The sequence below is a fragment of the Dermacentor silvarum genome, chromosome 3 (genome assembly GCF_013339745.2).
Source record: "Dermacentor silvarum isolate Dsil-2018 chromosome 3, BIME_Dsil_1.4, whole genome shotgun sequence".
NCBI lineage: Eukaryota > Metazoa > Arthropoda > Arachnida > Ixodida > Ixodidae > Dermacentor > Dermacentor silvarum.
In genome coordinates this window covers 87,707,013-87,725,800 of record NC_051156.1, presented here as the reverse complement: position 1 = coordinate 87,725,800, position 18,788 = coordinate 87,707,013, and the positions used below count along the sequence as shown (strand labels likewise).

The window sequence follows — 18,788 nt, the reverse complement described above, 5'->3', positions numbered from 1 at the left end:
ATTTTATCCTGGGGGGAGGGTGGACTAGCGACCCTCCTTAGGCGTCACCCACGTCGGTATCGGGAGTCCAAGACCCCCTGCCACCTCGCAGGCCCCCTGGATCGCCCATAGCTGGCTCCGAACGTCGGAGCTCGTAATGCTAGATCCGGTATTTTATGGCGTCCGCGCGGAAAAGCTCTCCCCTAAAAAGTGAGAGTAAAAGAGCCAACAACAAAAGCAAACGCGCAGCGCCGCTCGCGTCGAAGCTCGGTTTAACGGCCACCTGTGTCTAAAACAATGTGTCTCTGTGAATGCATGACGTAGTGCATGACGTACTGTGCGCCTGATAAGGTGACCAAGGGGAATGAGTTGGCGTCCCTCGGCGCAACCGCGCGAACGCGCGCGTGCGACTTCTCACGCGTTCGTCGTTGTCTTTCTTGCACATCTGGCTCCGTTGCCGCTCATCACCATGCCAGCGTCGAATTTCACTTCTCTTCTGTCGTCGTAATGGGGAGGCCGCGTTTACGGGGGTATGAGCCATTTCTTAGGTGACGGACAAATTTAATGACAGAGGTGATACGCCAATGTGCGTGCGTACGTATCGTCACGATGACCACCGATCAGGACAATAAATATGTTCGTACTGTACCTTTGTTCGGAATTCTGTGTCACCTCTGTGTCTTGCGCTAAACAGCTTCGCTGGTCATCCAGCTTCACAGAGTGGAATGGGTCATGAATGTCTTTTAAAGGCCTATCAGCAGGCTATCCAGTCTCCCCATGTATTGTACTGTCTCAACCCCCAGATCAAGTTATACTGCTCCTCTTTCCGTATGGCGCCATTTAAGGCAGTGACAGCATTCAGGAATAATAAATTGCGGTTATAGAATAACCATCTTCAAATTTCGTGCGCCGAGAAGGTTGCCTTTATGAAAATTTCTTGCGCTGGTTTGATTAATTGTTAACGCCCTTTAACAATAATCTCATCACGTTTTTCTTAGAGTTCGATGTTAATTTCCGCGTTAGTACGTGATGTGTTTAAACAGAGAATTCGTCACCATGTGTCTGGTCGGTACATTATATGCAAGTTTCTTTCCTGTTTCTAACGTGCTCTTAATTTGAACACATCAGAATTTCTGTTGAGTGGTTTTATTGATGAGTTGTCTCGTTTTACGTAATGCGTTTTAGGTGAATTTCCACCAAATTTTACGATAATCATTTTTTGGGGAAATGACACATAAATATGGACAAGAAGGAATAAAAAAATTCCGGAAACTTCTCAAGCAACTGTGCTACTACCAGAATTCGAAAGTATGTACTTTAGATTCCAAACCTAATACCTTACCACCACATCACGCGGGAACACGGCAGTTACCGCATATTTTACCTAATGAAAAGTAACATGCACTGTTCACGATGCTGTTTATCTTTTGTGCGTTGACGAGGCAAGTGGGCTTTCACACGTACTCCACAGCAAGAAGCTAGAAACTGGTACGTTCGTTACCACTTTAAAGAAAAGTGCTGTCGGCACTCGTGGCATCTTGAGTCCTAGGAGGACATTGTAAGAAGGAAACACTTTACTTGAAACAACCGTGGGCATAATTGAAATTACGATCATTTTTCGTTGTCGGAATCGTAATGCTTGAGAACGGATGCGCCAATCACGAACGTAATCGGATCTCTATGTCTATTCTGTGGTCGAAGAAATCATGTCGGTTCTAATTCGACACTAGCGTCTGCCGAATGCAGAAGTTTGCGCTTTTCTGCTTCAGAAGCCCCTTGCTATTCATTTTTAGTATAGATCAAATAAATAAAAGCTGCTACATGGCCGCAGCTCCGGTTATGTCGCGATAATTTTGATCATGCAGATTGATTGCCTGTAAAGGTCACGCGAAGTTGTGTAAATTTATGAGTCACAGTTATTTATATAAGGAAATACAAAACTTGGTGTAGTTACAATATGGAACGACGCCTCGTGGCACTCTTCGGTTACCCGGGGTGCTATGCAGGATGCGCCGAGTTTGGCGAAACTCGGGATCTTCCCGAGCTCTGGCGACGCCCCACGATGAAAGAACTAATGGTAACAAGACAAAGGTTGTCCGTCTGCACGCCTCCAGTTTCATTGGTTTATCTAGATTCACTCTGGGTGGCTATCATCTCTTGGGCGTTGCCATACGGGCGGTCGACAAACTGGGGCTCACGTGATCATACGGTCGGTGCATGGTGGTACCTTCTTTCACTTGTTTGTCGTTATCAAGCAAGCAAGCAAGCAAGTTATCAAATAAATGTATTTAGTATGATAATATTAGTCACATTAAGGTGGGTTATGACCATTTTAAAGTTTACGATATGTCCACTGAATGTGTATTAGACTAATTTGCCGTTTATTACGTTTCGCGTTATACCACGAGGGGACACTCACCCTCCTCTTTCTTCCTCTGGATTGGATTGGCGTGGCTCGCTACGTGCTTGCGCTAGCATTTCCGAGCACAGATCGTTGTGCGCTGGTTCTCGCACTAGGCTTTCAACAGATCGCTCGTTGCTCCTTCTCTTTCCTTTGGATCGAATTGGTGCGGCTCGCTACCTGATTGCGCTCCCATTTCCGAGCACAGATTGGTGTGCGCCTGGTTTTCACATTGGGCTTTGAACAGATCTTTCGTTGCTCGCGCTAAAGTAAGGCTGCGAGACGAATGAGCGTCGGCTAGCGCAGAAGTGGTTTGCCACGCGCTTACCGTGTAAGCACTCACGAATGCCGGAAAGCACTCATACAAGGGTCAGAAAACTACGCTTTATTTTCTTTTACTTTGTGATGCACCTTCATACTGGCTAGCGCCGAGCGATGGCTTCTAACAACCGCAGGAAAGAGTCTTTGTACTGGGTATCCCGAGTGATCAGTGGCTTCTAACAAACGAAAGAAATGGTCTTTACGCTGTGCGCGGCGGTTGATTGATCGCCACCAGATCTATACCAGGAATGACTCCAGCAGCGGTGCAGTTAACCTGTTACCACCGCTGTCGAGGTGGTGATTCACTTTTTGACAATAAATTTTTTTTTGCGTTTGAACACCCGTGATGGGGCCCACAACTTCAGGCTGTGGCTGACTGTCTCCCAGTGCAGATTGAGGCTCGCCTCGTTAGAATCCACTAAATGTGGAATACAATTCTATGCGACCCATGTGTCACTGCGAATAATGGCCCCCGGTTGAACATTGGCTGCAATAATGACCTTGAAAAGTCGCAGCACTCCTGCGGTAGCGCAGACCACGCCGAAGACCCATGGTGCAGGATCTTTTAACAACGCCGTAGTTTTGGCGGCACGGTGGAACATTGTCGCCCTTCATACGCCGGCCTCGATTTTACTTTCGCTTGCCGCGAAGAAGGCACTCGTCAATTTGCACTATGATCCAGGGGCCCACGAGTGGAGGTCGCGCCAGCAGCTCGTCTCTCGCGACCTTACGGTGGTAGTTCCTCCTGTCGGCGATGGTGTGCCCCGGTAGAGGAAACAAGTCGCCGGTCATTGCCTTCAACAGCCATATGTCTACGCTTTTGCTCACGCAGTACGTGAGCCAAATCATTTGCTGCCTGGACAGGTTATCGTTCGGACGGCCGAGGCAGTCCGTGTTGGCGAAGTAACTTCCTTCGCCTCTCTGCCCGTAAAGTGCAGCGGTACCGTGTAACTGCAAAAACTGCTTTCGGCACCTGTTGCACCGGAAGGCAGCCTGGCGTCCATTCTGAGTCTTCCTGTATACAATGTGACCACTACAATGGGACCAACCAACCACAGGTTGGCTGGTCCGGTTGGAACTCCAGGGGCTCACAGGTGCCCCATTACTCCGATGACGACGCCAGACCTGCCCTGGAACTGGGGCGTGGTGGACTAACAGCGCTTGAAGCTGGAGAGACCCGAAGCGATCGCACCAACTTTTCCTCTGCAGCCTAGTCACACCAATCTGTGCTACGAAAGCATAATTTGCCCGCCACGCTGTCACCGCAGACGAGAGCCTTCGCCTAACTCGCTAGACAGCCAGCGCACTGAAGTATTGGAAAGGCGAAAATGACGTTTAAACTCTACGTCGGTCATGTAGGTGAACGGGTCCAGACGGTCTATTGACGCTTGCTGTCGCTGGATGCGATGACACAGGCTACTGCTGCCGCCGCCATGTTCCCGAGTTCAACTCGACGGGGGTTTCGCGATGTATGAGTTTGGCACGAGTTCGCCTGTCAATTAAGGCCACATGTCACGCCCCATGCGAGGCATGTAACTCTTGTGTGCGCACCCACCACAGTTGAGCCACGCCCAACTTACTGTTTGGCAACAGCGACGCGGTGCGGAGCGGAGAGGCATCAACAATCTTGACCGCCGAGATAAAACACGCACAACGCACTGTCATCGGTGATGTACTGAGCGCCGACTATCGCTGGCTCATATATACGCGTATACCTTCTCGGGCTGTGATGGCCCCACGACATGGTTTCATTGCCTGCATTGTGGCGACGTAGCGCACAACAAATAATTATCGGCACGTCACTGTAGCTACTTGCAAGGTGTCGATGCGCCGTGGTGGACGATGATGCCGAGGAGCGCGTAGTGTTTTCCAACGACGACGTATCGCAGCTGTCATTTGAGATGACTGATCTGTCATCGGCTATGTATCGGAGCGGTAGTGTCGCTAACACGGCCAGCGTCGGGCATCGCTCCCTTTTCTAGACCCATTACGATGACATTTCTTCATCACAAGCACTGCACACTAAACAGTTGCAACACCTTCCTGCGTTCGAAGTCTCATTTCATAACTGCACACTAGAGCCCTCATCTGCCAAAATGCGATTGTTGCGGTGTCATTACGATATTCATCTACCATCGCTGTTAGCTCCAGCAGAAACAATTGGCAAGCACCTTGGAGTGCACAACAGACACAAAATACTGCGTATATGCGCACAGAGGCACCTTCACTGGGCAAGCGATGAAAAGCAATTAATTGTGAAGCTGGGCAGCACACTATTCTTCACAATGCATCACGGAGGCTTCGCGCACAGAAATAAACTGGTACCGTACAGCCATTTTGCAGCGACAGCCGTTGCTCCCCTCTCTATGGCTAGAGTCTCGTTTTTCGTTGGTAAAGCGGCGGCCTTAATAGCCTCAGTGAAGCGCCTGCAGTAAACAGCCATGCCGCGGCGATGCGTTGCTCTTCCCCTAATAGACAGGGAATGGTATGATCATTGTCATGACTGACTTAATCGAGCATAGCACTGCAGCGCCCCTGGCGGCTTCTCACCGTATGAACTCTCTCGTGCTTGCGACCCTCTAGAATGTATCCGCTCGTAAGCTGTCGCCTCACTGCCGCCACTCACGGCAAAAAAGTGCAAAATCTAATAATACGCTCGATCTCCGTTTGTCATTAGAAATTTATAGCATTCAAAACGAAAAACCGATACTTTGAGAAATAAAACGTTCGTTATTGTATTTGTTGTATTGTAAAGTATTCGATTGAGGGAAAGTGTAGGTGCAAGAATGCACCGCATGTGCCCTGTTCGCATTCGACGGACGGATGATAGAAAGATAATGCCCGAAACAGGAGGCACGCCCTTGACGCGCCCGAGAAAGGCGTCGCAAGCGGCTCACGGCAAGTGTGCAGATAGACAGCGGGACAGTGACGGTATTGCTAAATTGCAATAATACGTTGATAACGATACGCGGCGCTGGCGCGTTTCGTTGCGCAGTCTTCTGTGCTTGAAACTCCGCGCAGGGTGCGCTCATGTTGTCATACGCGGCTTTATCTCGACATTTCATTTGGCCCGTTGTTCTTGCGCTTTCCTGGCTATCTCCGTTCACTGACTGCATTTCATCGAGCAAACTCGGGTAAAACTCGTGCGAACGAGAAACTCGGTCGGCGCATACTGCATAGCAACCCAGAATAAAATTTGCACATTTTGTCGAACAAACAAACTCTGTATCTATTCTCAAGTGAATGGCTGTTGTGAACTTAATGCTGAAACACGTTATGAAATTGCTAATGAGGAACAATTCATAAAGTTTGATTAGTTCTCCACGATGAAAAGTAAGTGTGTATTCTCAAGCGAATGTCTGATGTGAAGCAAATACTAGTACATACAGTATTGATTTCCTCATGGATTTCTGATTATGTATACTCATAAGGAGCGAATTACGCGCTCATCAGAATTTAAAAAAAAAACTTTTTATGAGGGCATATTCATGGTAAAATTGCAGCGCACACAAAGGACAGAGGACACCGGAAGTTAACAAACAAGTGCTGATTCGCAACTCATTTTATTTCCAGAAACAAATACACAATGTGTATACCCGACTAATGGCGATGACGCTTTCGACAATCGCTAACAAATGCTTTTCAAAATTTTTGTCGGTCATCTCTCGTTTTCTTGTGAAGACCGCAGGTAGCTACACCTAAAACTCGCTGTATGTCTGCGCTGGAGGGAATAATTGTGGTGTTGGTAAGGTACGAACACATTGCGCTAAAATTGGGGTACATTAATGCTATGATTCTCGAGTCTGGGTCGTGTAAGAAGCGCAGCGCTTCATCGTTGGTTGGGCTACGCGAAGCCGCTCCCGAAAGAGCCAGTGAAAAACTGAAAAAATCGCCCACAAATGCTTTTCAAAATTTTTGTCGGTCATCTCTCGTTTTCTTGTGAAGACAGCAGGTAGCTACACCCTAAAGCTCGCTGTATGTCTGCGCTGGAGGGAATAATTGTGGTGTTGTAAGGTACGAACACATTGCGCATAAAATTGGGGGTACTTAATGCTATGATTCTCGAGTCTGGGTCGTGTAAGAAGCGCAGCGCTTCATCGTTGGTTGGGCTACGCGAAGCCGCTCCCGAAAGAGCCAGTGAAAAACTGAAAAAATCGCCCATAAGCGATCCCATATCCTCAGCGTTCGAAGTGGCCGTTGCTGTGTAGCCATAGAAGCGCCGTTTCAATTTGTCCGCCAACATCTTGTGGACCTCCTCCCGGCGCCCTTCGGTCGTTAGCCATAGAGATTTAAACGACTAATTGTAACGGATGCCATTAAATGTTCCCGTACGTTCCTTTAAAAGGTGGCTAGATCTGTTGTGTAAATAAATGAAACGATAGCTGCATATTATTCAGCCCTAAAGATACTGCTCGTGTGTAAAAATAACAAACATAGGTGTATATGGGTCATCGGTCAGACAGATAGAAACACATGCGCTAAACGTCCAAGACATGCGCCTGTCAGAGAAGTCATCGACTGCACTGCAAGCGAAGAATTCCGCAGCAACTCTTACCGCCTATGAAGGCCGGTGTTGAAGACTGGGGGCCACTATCCAGACTGAACCAGCGTCACTTCGTATGCTGTTTAATGCACAGACGCATGTTAGTCAGCTCTCAGGCGTATCTCTATATGGCGCATATTAACACTGAATATTTTTACCAGCGGAGATGTTTAGGCTCTTGGGTGCGCCGCGTAGTGCGAACAAAAACTGCTCCTGGCGATGACGTCACCGGGCGTTGCCTAGCAACCACCTCGCGGAGCGACATGTGCTTCGCCTCCTCTCCGTGCCGTACACGTTGCCTTGACATGGACATGGAAGGAGAGCATGCGCGTGGCGCACGCTATGCTCGGGATAGAGAAGTAGAAGAGCGAGAGAGAGGGAGAACGAAATTGCAGCAGCCCCAATGATGCAACGCGCAGAGCTTGTACCGACGCCGTCCGCGGTTCCCCGTTTCACAGCGTTCGCGCCGAACGCGCATGGTATCCGTGACTGCAGCAGGCGCCTTGGCGGCGGCTCGGCAGGTTTCGACCAGCCATGTCCCGGCAAGTGTGGAGGAGCAGCTTGGCCGTGACGTCACCGGGGGGATAAAGCTCGGAGCCCCCGCGACGGCGGAAGAACTCTCGTTGACTCTGTGGCGAGTACATGTAGCCTTGACACGGGACGACCAAAGAAGATCCGGATAGCTGAAGAAGAAGCCGTTCACTTGAGGCACGTCGCGTGGCCCAAGCGAGAATCTGCGAGTCGGCGGCGAGCCGATTCGGCCAAGCTGCTCCGTGCCTAGCAGCACTTAGCATTTCCTAGCAAAGCTTAGCCAAGCCTAGTAAAACCTGGAAGAAACTAGGTCGATTACCAGTTCCGCTGTTTACTCCAGCCTTGTACCCCTAGTGCACGGTGCCAACGTTTCTTTTTTTGTAGCGTTAGCTACACTGGCCTAGCCAAGCCCGTTTCGCGCGGAACATCAAGAGCCATGCTGCGCATGCGCAAGGATCAGTGAAGTCACACGGCTTGCGCGCCGGCGCCACCGGAGCCAGCACCTCTCGCGCACTCCGCCGCCGCCGCGCGCGACTCACCGCCGCCGGTCTGTGCATTCCAGAGGAGTGACGTCGTAGCCGTGGTAGACGCACTGGCGCCGGCGCGCGCTCGCTGTGCAGTCGCCGTCTGACACTGCGCTGGAGCCGCTGCGCTTATGACTGGCGTTTGCCAGTGTGGTATAGCCATGGAGAAGGAGAGCGCAAATGCTGCTCAACAGCGCAGAAGAACGGAGAAGCTTGACTCATCGGATCCCGAAGTAGTTGCCTGGCAATTAGCGGTTGAGCGTAGGAGGAATGAACAGAAGAAGGCTAAACGTGCTGCGGAGACACTGGAGCAAAGGGACGAACGTCTAGCAAAGCGGCGTCGCCAGGAAGCTGAGCGACGTGTCCGACCACCCCTGCAGCAACAACAATAATCAGCTGAACCTTTGCTAACGCTACGTATATCGTGGCATAGCCGAGCTAAGCCACTGCATCTTTTTTTTAGGAAGGTAGGAAGGGGAAGCACATGCCTAGTGTGCCACCCCCATGGCTACGCCACTGAACTCCGCTGCTTACCTGAATGGGCAACCATCATGGCCACAGGCCGCGAACGTGCCGCATAACACACAGCACACGATCAGCGGATGCCAGCGCCGACAGTTTGTGACTTCTAGACGCTAGCTGAGTCAGGCAGTGAGATGAGTGCTGGGCACTATCGAAGATACATGTATCTTCGATACCATCTTAGATACGTATTGGGTATCTCGTATCTCTATCATGATACGTCTGGCGACGTGTATCATATCTGTATTTCCAATGGATGAATGTATCGTGTATCTTAAGATACAAGATACTGCTATCGCAACATCACCGTGCGGAACTATAAATGTTGGCTGAAATCCGCTTCTCAAGCTGATACTGCTGCCACTAAGCCACATGAATAAAACTAAAGGCAGCGACAGTCTTTTATCTTTCCACCAGAATCCTCTAGCGAAGGCAGGCAATGAGGTCTGCGCGTCCCTGTTGGTGGCTCAGAGTCACGTGGTGGCGCTCGCGCCGTCTCGACAAGAACAAGCTCGCGAACGTCTGCGCGGTAATACGCTTACGGACAAGGTTCTTATTGGTATTCTTGTAATTAGATGGCGACGCCCTAGTCAGTCCGTAAACAGAGCAGCAACTACCACCAGTTACAAAAGCGACAAGCAATAACAACTGACAGCGCAGCGTATGGAGAGCTTTCATGTTGAGCAGCTAAACCGGCCCCAATAAATTGTTTCGGAATAAAAATATTACGCTTTGCGCAAGAAAGATAGAAACGTTGAGATACTAACATGCATTTTATTCAAGTGAAACAAGGTTGATCACAGTTAAGAAATTTCTAAGCAAACATTTTTGTGCATACGCGTTTGCTGCTGCATTATAAGTACGATCACTAATAAGAAATTTCGGAGTGCATCGAAGTATCTTAATATACAAATGGAAAGTATCGTATCGGATACAATAACTGCGGTAGTATCTTGTATCTGTATCTTGCTGCCCGAGTATCTTGTATCGTATCATGATACAAGTGCACTGTATCTTTGCCCAGCCCTGGTGTCGCGCTGCGTGAATGCGCAATAACTCGCGACTTTTCGTGTTTCGCGTGCTGCGAGAGAAGCGCGGTAAAATATTTACGCACGACATAGTGCCATAAAGTGACCCACTGGGTTAATTTAACGCAACAACAGTTGTGTCATCGAAAAGCAGGCCTTGAATTCCAAAATTTTCAAATAAATCGCGCAGAAACTCCTCCGAGAGTTGTTTAAGTATGCGTAAGCATTGTGCCACATGCTCATCTCCACGCAGCCCGGTGTCATTATCAATGTTATGAAACCCCCATGGAATATGGCCCGACCCTTATAAACTATCATGGCTCCTTATCAACTTAGAGGTCCAGCGAAGCTGTTGGAAAACCACCACTACGATTGCTGAGGGGGGTAATCAATGCTTTATTGATTGTTCAGAGCCTTGTTTCAGCTTGTTCCTTATTGAAACGTATGCTGTTCTGTGTGATGTATGGGTGATTTCAATGAATGTATGCACTGTTCTCTTCACTTTGCTGAGCGCTTGTGGCCTCTACCTTACGTGGCTATGAGCCATTGCAGTTTTCGCTTGCTTACGGGGGTATTAGTCATCGCTTACGGGGATATGAGTCATTGTTTAGTAGGGTATGAGCCATTGCGTTCATCTTAATTGACGGACGGATAGGCTTCCTCGATGGGTAGGCATAGAAATGCTTATGCATTTAAACACTTTTTGTGATGATTTGTGATGATATTTGATTATTGCACTTTTTTATTTGACTGAGTGGATAATTAGCTCACAATAAATATCCTCGTGGCAAAGAGGTGTGGCGACCAAGTTCCCTATTCGTGTATTGTAACAGCTTGGCTAACGTTAGCTGGGACACCTTGTATACGGAGATCAGAACAGCAGTTAACACATTTGTCTCCGAAGAAAGCACCTAGACGTGAGAGCTTTGTTTACTTAATGAGCTTATACGCAAGCCCGCGCGTAAATGTGGGTTCATTTAGTACATTTACACGCATATTTTGTTCCTGGAGTAATGAACATGCGGGTAAGTCGCCGTGTGTAACCTTTCACACTTCATTTACTTTGGTATTTATCCAGTTATGTAGAACAAAAATTGCCGATACCTTTAAAGAAAATCGACAAAAATAATGAAGAATAGCGGAGTAGTGTTGGCCTTTAGAAACACAGTGTGCTAGCGCGGTGGATGAGAAATATGACCCTGCAGTGTAGCCGTAGGCCTGAGAATTCTCGCGCGTTACTGAACAGACACACAGTTTAGCGCGTGTCATTGCGGCCGGAATAATTCTTAAAGAGAATTGCACCGGTTTTGTTATAGAGGAAGTCACCGAAGAACCTATGGAAACTTTCACCACGGAAATCTTTGAAACTCCTTATTTACGACGTGTTTCGACAGCTTTGTGGGAAAGTTCGCATATTCTTGCCCCACATAGTTATCGCACGCCTAAAGACGCCTTCGCAGAAAAAATAATAGGAGCCCTTTCTCGGTACCGAGGGCCTTATCAAGCATAAACGGAAGTACAAATGAAGAATTCAAGGACAGATGTGGAACCACCTAATAAACAGCGTAATTTATAGGCTGTGAATTACTTCTTTTAACATATGGCAGCGAAATACATGCGAAGAAATGCAATATTTTAATGACGAGTTAGTAATATGGCTGACTAACCGGTCACATAAACCGAATATATCCAATATATTCGTTTTTGTAAATCCGGATAACCGGATAACCGGTTTTCAAGAGCGGAATCACTTCCCTCAGGTTCAACCGGGTAGCCGGTTTGACGGATATTTGCAAGTACTAGTCTATGCTGCATAGTGATGTAAGATTTCCCGAAATTTTGGGGGCGGGAAATGAATCAGTAAAAAATTAGCCATTTTTCCGAAAACTTTCGAAACACTGGAAAAATATTGCAACTTCTCTTAGCATACGGAAGTAAATATAAGAGCAGACGAGAGGGTGCGTGAAAATACGTGTTTCAAACATTTATGGCAGCATGTGGACATTTAAGAACAATTGCCCCTTTTTTTATTCGTTTAGACATTTTTGGTAGCTTCGGGAATTCTGGTCTACCGACCGTGGAAGCTGTGTGCCTGTGTTCTATTACGCAAAGGAAGCTGAAGTACTGTGCGCAGACTTCCAGAACCTTATCTTTTTTTTTTCTTTCGGGGGGGATTGCCGATGGAGTGTGTTTGCCACGTGGGTCAATTACACGTTGCGGTGTCGCCATGTGAAAAACTAAGGCAAACATGTCTTTACACGTACGGCATGGTGAAAAATGGAAGTTGCATGTATATCTGTAAACAAGGGACCTTCGCGTCATGCTGGTGACGCTCTTTGCACTTGGCTGAAAAAAAAAATAACCTAGCCAAGTGAATGCACCGCTCCACTCGAGGAATTCTGCAACGCAGAGACACGACATCGTTCTGCCTTCCGTTGCTCAGAATGACCTCAGAATCTGATCTGAGCGGAACGCACAGCAAACGCCAAGCTTTTAGAATGTAGTTTTTTTTTTTATGTTACCAACTACAGTGACAACAAAGTGGCCCCTAGGCAGAAATTAAGGGCGAAAAAATGGTAAACTCGGTGGTAGTGCAATTCCACTCAACGTGAAAGCTGGGGAAGTGCGGAGCAGTGATTCGCCAATGTTTCCCTTGTGTTTATCTTCTGTTTAGCTATTCTTTTCCCTATGTTGAGATTAGCTTGCCTGCGCTGGCGAGCAACTTCACGGGTGCGCGCCGTTTGATCAGCCCAGCGCCGGCGCTTTCACAAGCGAGCGCCCGCTGTCGCTTCAAGCGTGCTTGCTGTTCGGCGTCTATGGCAGGAGAGCCTCAGAGCGTGGGAACGGCACTTGTGAGGCTGTGGCGCCCTCTCTTGACTAGTTTCGGTATCGGCTTGACGTGTTCGACCGAGTTTGCATTAGTTTGTGGTAATGAATGCGTTAATTATTGACGTTTTCCTTATTTTATGTTATTTTATACTTATTTCGTGTAATAATATCCGTATTTAGGGGCATTTCTTGTAATTTTATGTGTTACGTAGACCTTGTGTTGCGCGTGACACCCATCGACTAGAGACGATATCCAGGCGCCCCCCCCCCCCCCCCCAAAAAAAAAAAAAAAAGATCAGGCCCGAAGTCCGAAGCACAGGAAAGCATTGCGCTCGATGTCCTCGTTCTTAGTAGCTAAATAGGAGCTTTTAATGTTAGTGGGACGCCCTGTACCAAGGTCCCAAGTATTTAATGAGCCTGCTAAAGCTATACATAACTTGCAATACGTCACACCGCGGAACTCTGGGATACGATCTCGCAAGGCGCCGCCATTACCGAGCACGTTGCGGCAGACGACACAGCGCCAAGGCTTTCTCATTTCCCGTCGACGCCGTACGACGCAATGGCGCGTTCTGAAATATTTGGCTGCAGTACGAGAAGTAAGTGCAAATCGCATGAAAAGGGACCGGACTCGGCGATGTACTGTTTGCCTGAGGTAATAACAAATCAGTGCGACCACACAAAGGCGCTGTCCGAGAAGCGGAGAGGTACTTGGCTTGCGCGCATCAACAGGAAGGACCTCAAGAATGTTTACCTGCAGAGAAACAGTCAAAACAAAATCTCCGTCACAGCCTCCTTCATTTTCTGTCAGCAATCACATGAAATCGTTTTTTTTTTTTTTTTTTTTGCTATTCCTCACAACAGTTGTTCATTCTTGTGTTCGGCTGCAAAGCAAAGAAGAAAAAAATGTGGTGACTGAGCACCACAATTGCTGTTTGCAGTGTTGTTGGCTGACACAAAGCTGGTAATGATCATCCACAAGTCTTGAAAGCAGCTGTCGTGCTCCCGTTGCAGGTAATCCCAAGTAATTTAAGGAAAAGAACAGGGACTCAGGGGCAGTAAAAAATACAGTTCGGCAGTAGACACACTAAATCTGCTTTCCTTTAACGGATAGCAGGGAAACAGGTGTTTTTTTTTTTTTTTTTTTTTTTTGCTTTCACTCTGCGTTGGCTCATTTCTGATCCAGATTGTGAAATTCGGTGTACGTTATCCCCGCTCGGCGACATCGCCGCGTGGCCGACGCGAGTTGAAGCTTCAATTTCACTTAGGCTGATGTATGTCGATCCTTTATGTGGTTATTACTGTTTTTTTTTTATCACAGCTATGAAATGACGAGTGCATTCAACTCACCTGGCTAAGCAAGACAACTCGCTTAGACGGCAACTTCTTCGCAATGAGGTTCCGGACCCATCCGCTCGTAAAGTTGTTGTGCGAGTCGAGCGACTTGTAAGCCTTCATATGATCTAATGAAACATAACACTAGATAATTTATAATGTATTTGTTGATAACACGAGATAACTTATAATGTCAACATGGGTAACCGGTGGTAGCAGGCTTGCATTACCAGCGGCTTGCGCACCAACTGGTAGCCGATATGGATCCACGCCGTCACATAGGGCGATTTTTTCTTTGTACCTGGCCCGCGTTGGTCCCACAAGTTCATCAAAATATGCAGGACAAAGTCCTGCACAATTCTCCTTCGCCATGCGCGCAAGGCAATCGATTAAAGCATACGCACAAAGCAAAACGATCCGCCGCACGGACGTAAACACAGCTCCGCTGCTCCGGCACCACGACGTATGTGCTCGGTAATGGCGGACGCAAAACCGGAAGGCAGGAACTGACGTCACGTGCAACTTATGTATAAAACTACTTATTCATACTTGACTTAAACCTCGTTGTAGTTCATGTAGGCTATGTCCAAGCCTTTCGTTGGGTATTGACAAACGCCGAAGGTTTACCGTCTGTCTCGTCTCGTGCACCGTGGAGATGTCCCTCGTTTTGTTAGGACACAGAGCGAGGACATCGTGCTCATTGCTTCTGTGTACTTCGCGCCTTTCGAACCTATTTTTTTAGGGACGATAGTCTTTCTTAGGCTACCTAAATACGAAAAACTTTGTCTGTCTGTCACTCGATTCAACCGCCCGGCCAAAACCAAGCGAGCTACTAGCACTGGTGGCATGGGGCCATACACGTCAACATTATATAGCCTAAAGGAAACCTCAGGCCTATTTGAATAAAAATATATGTGGATAACCGTGATCCGCAGCGTTCATTTAATTATTAATGCACATTTGACTGGTTTTTACGTTAGTAAATGAAAAATCAACGCGTTAGAAATGGTGTCGAAGAGACGCTGCAAGTTAAAAACAAGCCGACTGAAGCCGTGGTTCCGTAGCCGGCTTTAAGCCAACAATAATAAAATATCCCAACAGATGGCGCGAGAGCAGGGTGAACCAATTGAATTCAGCAAAACCTCGATTGCGTCCATCATGGGAGGCGTGAGAGGGGAGGGGAAGAGCGTGTGGGGTGGGAGGGGGGAGAAGAGAGGGTGGTACGTGTCAGAAGCGGCAGAAGACTGTTGTCTTTCGACGTCATTTGCAGCGAAGCAAGCAGATATGCGGCCAATTTTTTTTTTTCTGTCATTTCTCTGGTAAGGGCCATTTTGTTGTCAATCTTGTTGTTGGTAACATACTAAAAAGAATCCATTCTACTAAGGTAAACCACCTTTTTTATTATTTTTAAGATAACTTGTCCATTCGGAGGAATTACACCTAAAGCTGACATGCCTCATATAATCCATTTCGCCACAGCAGGACCCAGACTCGACGCACGCCAATGGCTGCGTTGCCGAGGTCAAGCGCCCGAGCAGCTACCGCGCCAACATGGGCTCCGCCGCAGTGGGCCCCGATGGCAGGCTGAGCTGGGCCATAGCCATCACGTGCTTCGTGATCAACTTCATATGTTCCTGCTTTTACCGTTGCACCGGGATGTTCTTCAACTCCATCATGGACACCTTCGGGGCGAGCCGTGGCGACGCGTCCGTTCCAGTTTCCCTCTACGGGGGTTTCTACAACGTGGCCGGTAATTCGATTCGCGAACTCCCTCCTGCACTTTTCCATCAGGATGTACTGTTTCGTCTATTTTTATTTATTTATTGGTTTCTTGCACATACCCTATAGGTTGAAGGGTCAAAGTGCTTGGACCGTGTTCCTGCCCCGATAAGCAAATGTTTGCCGTCAGTGCCAATCTTGACTTTTAAGTGAACATCAATCTCGTGAACTGCCTCCGAGGGCCAATTCTGTGCCGTGTGAGTGCCAGTTGGCTGTTACGCGTTCCAATTCTTAACTTTATGTGGAAGCGTTGACGTGGGTTTCTCTCAGCGTAATTTCGTGATTTTACCAAATAACTAGGCCATGCATCCCGTGCTGATTCATCCCGTGCATCCCTGTCCTTTTTCTCTCTCTATCTGTCTCTTTATTCCATTGCCTGCACCATAGCATTGTTCATTCTGATCTCGTGTAAGGAAATGGGTAAGTTTACATGTGTGTACCTTGCGTGGACTTCTTGTTTATGGTGTTGCGAATCCAATTACTGACCGCTGCTTATGCTAAAGGAGACAACAGCCCAGTGAAGCTGCTCTGCAGCGGATTTATCTCTCCCCCCTCATGTTGTACGAAACATGGAATAAACTTGTATTTTATTACCTGCATTATTTCAGTAGATTGCGACGATGACAGGTAAAGAGGGCACAGACAAAAGAGTTTGCGTGGACTATCTCAGCAACATTCGGATTTAGATGACATTGTCCACTTCAGCTACAAAGCTGACTACTTAACGTCATTTTCTTCAATTACTGTCCACAGATTGGTGCAAGGGACCAGTTTCAACCAGTTCGATCAAATGGTGGCAAAACAAGAAAACACGCACACACGTTGAGCTTCGGGTAAAAAAACCCGCACCATACTCCGTGTGTCTTCATTTCACCCCCCCCCCCCTTGATTGTGCTGCCTAAAAAAATACGGTGGCGTCTAAAAATATAGCTTCTATGACGTGTTTCCGGCTCCGCGGTCGCTTCCGGCACGTGCAATCAGCGATAACATGGTCTTCGAGATCCGCTTCTCCCACCCGGATGGAGCACTCTCTGTGACGTGGAGATAGGCATCTCCTATTTCTACAGACGAGGTATTTGCTAAAGGCGCTGCCAGATTTGAGTGGGCGTACCCCGTTGCGCCAGGAATCACGGAGAGATTATTATTTGATCTGCTATCTCGTAATGGCCTGCAGCCTATAATTTACTTGGTACATGCCTCTAACCAGAGATGCATGTCGTCGTATGAGGAAACGTAACAAGACTGGCTGCCTAAGAAGTAAAATGGCAATGTATAAGCGTTGATTCGCTACTTTAATAGGCAGAAAACCAAAAGAATCCTGAATGGACGAAACAGAGAAGAGTCCATGAGTAGTAGTCGGCCTCATGAAGTTGCGAAATGAGTGTACGCGTGTTTATCTAGGCCAACTAATAACAGGTCACCATGCAGGACCATAAGAACCTTTCGGACGAATAAAATCAGGTAGTAGCGCCTATGATTTACCGATGCTATTAAAAAGCACAGTGTTATTTATTTATTTATTTGGTTGGTTGGTTGGTTAGTTAGTCGAATTGGATTCAACGGCGCTGGACTGCTATGCGGCGCCAGCCACAAGTTTAGAAAATCCATAGAAAAAGCAGAAAACTGCATTGCTCTAAAGCTTATTCACAAAACACGCTTTATTTAAATAGTTTAGGACTTCCGTCGGGGCTCAAGTAGATCATCTCCTCAAAAGCGGGATATAAAGCCCCCGTAATTTGTATAATTTGAGAAATTTTACAATGGTGTTAATTTAATGGTGTTAAGAACTGTGGACAGGTGGTTAAAATGTCTATTTCACTTAGCGGTTCGTTGTATCTCTCGTATGTTTGGTCGTTTTTCATCTCAAAGTAAAAAAAAAAATGTGTGTCAGGTGTATGCGCCCAATATGAAGTCGACGTTAAAATATTTCAATAAACCGTTCTTCGTGATGGCAAGCCTTTCATTCGCTAAGCAAAGGTTTAGTCAGATGTAGTTTGTTTTTTGTGCAATAGTTCCATTCGTGCAGCCATTTTGACGTGAAGACCTTCCGAATTGCACTAATGCTGTCTTTAATTGGTATTCTTGTATTAGTTGTGATTTGGTGTGCTGTCATAGATGCGCATTCATCCACCTTTTCATTGCCTGTGAAGCGTAAAATTAACATTAAGCTTCGCGTGTTCATTCTCGTATGTTTGTGTTCGTCCTTGTTCGAGTTTTGCTAACGCTAACGCAAGAAAGATGCAACTTCAGCGACTAGCCCAATTTCAAGATTTTCTGACATTTATCGCCTCGAGTTATTTTAACGATGGCAGATTTACGAGGGACATTCTCGCGGTCTTAGGAATCGGCTCCACTGTAGCATGAAACGTACATGTGAATGTCAGATTACATAGGGAACAACATTATATAGCTCCTTTTCCAAAAGCGTGCAATCCACAACACAACGAGAGCACGCGCAAAGCTAAGGCTGTGGCATTGCTCCGGAGGATAAAATCCTCGCCTCACACAGTCACTTTCGTTGACGCTGCCCAGTACGGGCACACATCGGACTTCGTCGCAACTGTGGTGTCCGGCCTATCGCCACAGTCCTTAATGCGCAGGCGCGCAAAACGAATAAAAGGCGTGCGCCGCAACCTGCGCGTGGGCTTATCTCGACCAGCCACGCACCGATGAACATGTGGCAATAAACGTCGCTTCGCCCCTGGAAACTTGTCTGCTCCTTCGCATGAACCACGCAACACAACAGCAACGGTAGTCAATCACGACGGACACGTCACTTGTGCGGCCTCCATCAGAGACAGCACCCCGGCTAGGGCAGAGCAGGCTGCGATCGCTGTGGCACTTCTCGACGATGAGAGAGCTGATATATTTGCTGACTTGAGGGCGGCGGTTTGACATTTGCCTCTGATACCATCGCCGGAGAAGCTCATCGAATTCTCAAAGGCAAAGTCATCCAGCCACATAGAATGACGTGGTTTCCCGTTACATATCGAACC

The 18,788-nt window shown here is 47.5% G+C and overlaps 1 protein-coding gene across 4 annotated transcripts in view; it reads left to right on the top strand.

Annotated features, from left to right (window-relative positions):
- Window positions 1-18,788, top strand: part of LOC119445562 (monocarboxylate transporter 9) — an 81,209-nt gene that overhangs the window by 26,189 nt on the left and 36,232 nt on the right. For 2 of the 4 annotated variants that reach the window (XM_049663405.1, XM_049663407.1), the window contains exon 2: window positions 15,496-15,763. Coding sequence is in view for 2 of the 4 variants with exons in the window: in XM_049663407.1 (XP_049519364.1) it covers window positions 15,496-15,763 (268 nt within the window). In the remaining 2 variants the exon portion in view is untranslated. Of the gene's footprint in view, window positions 1-15,492; window positions 15,764-18,788 lie in introns of all 4 variants that reach the window. The other 2 variants (XM_037709829.2, XM_049663406.1) reach the window with 1 other exon arrangement.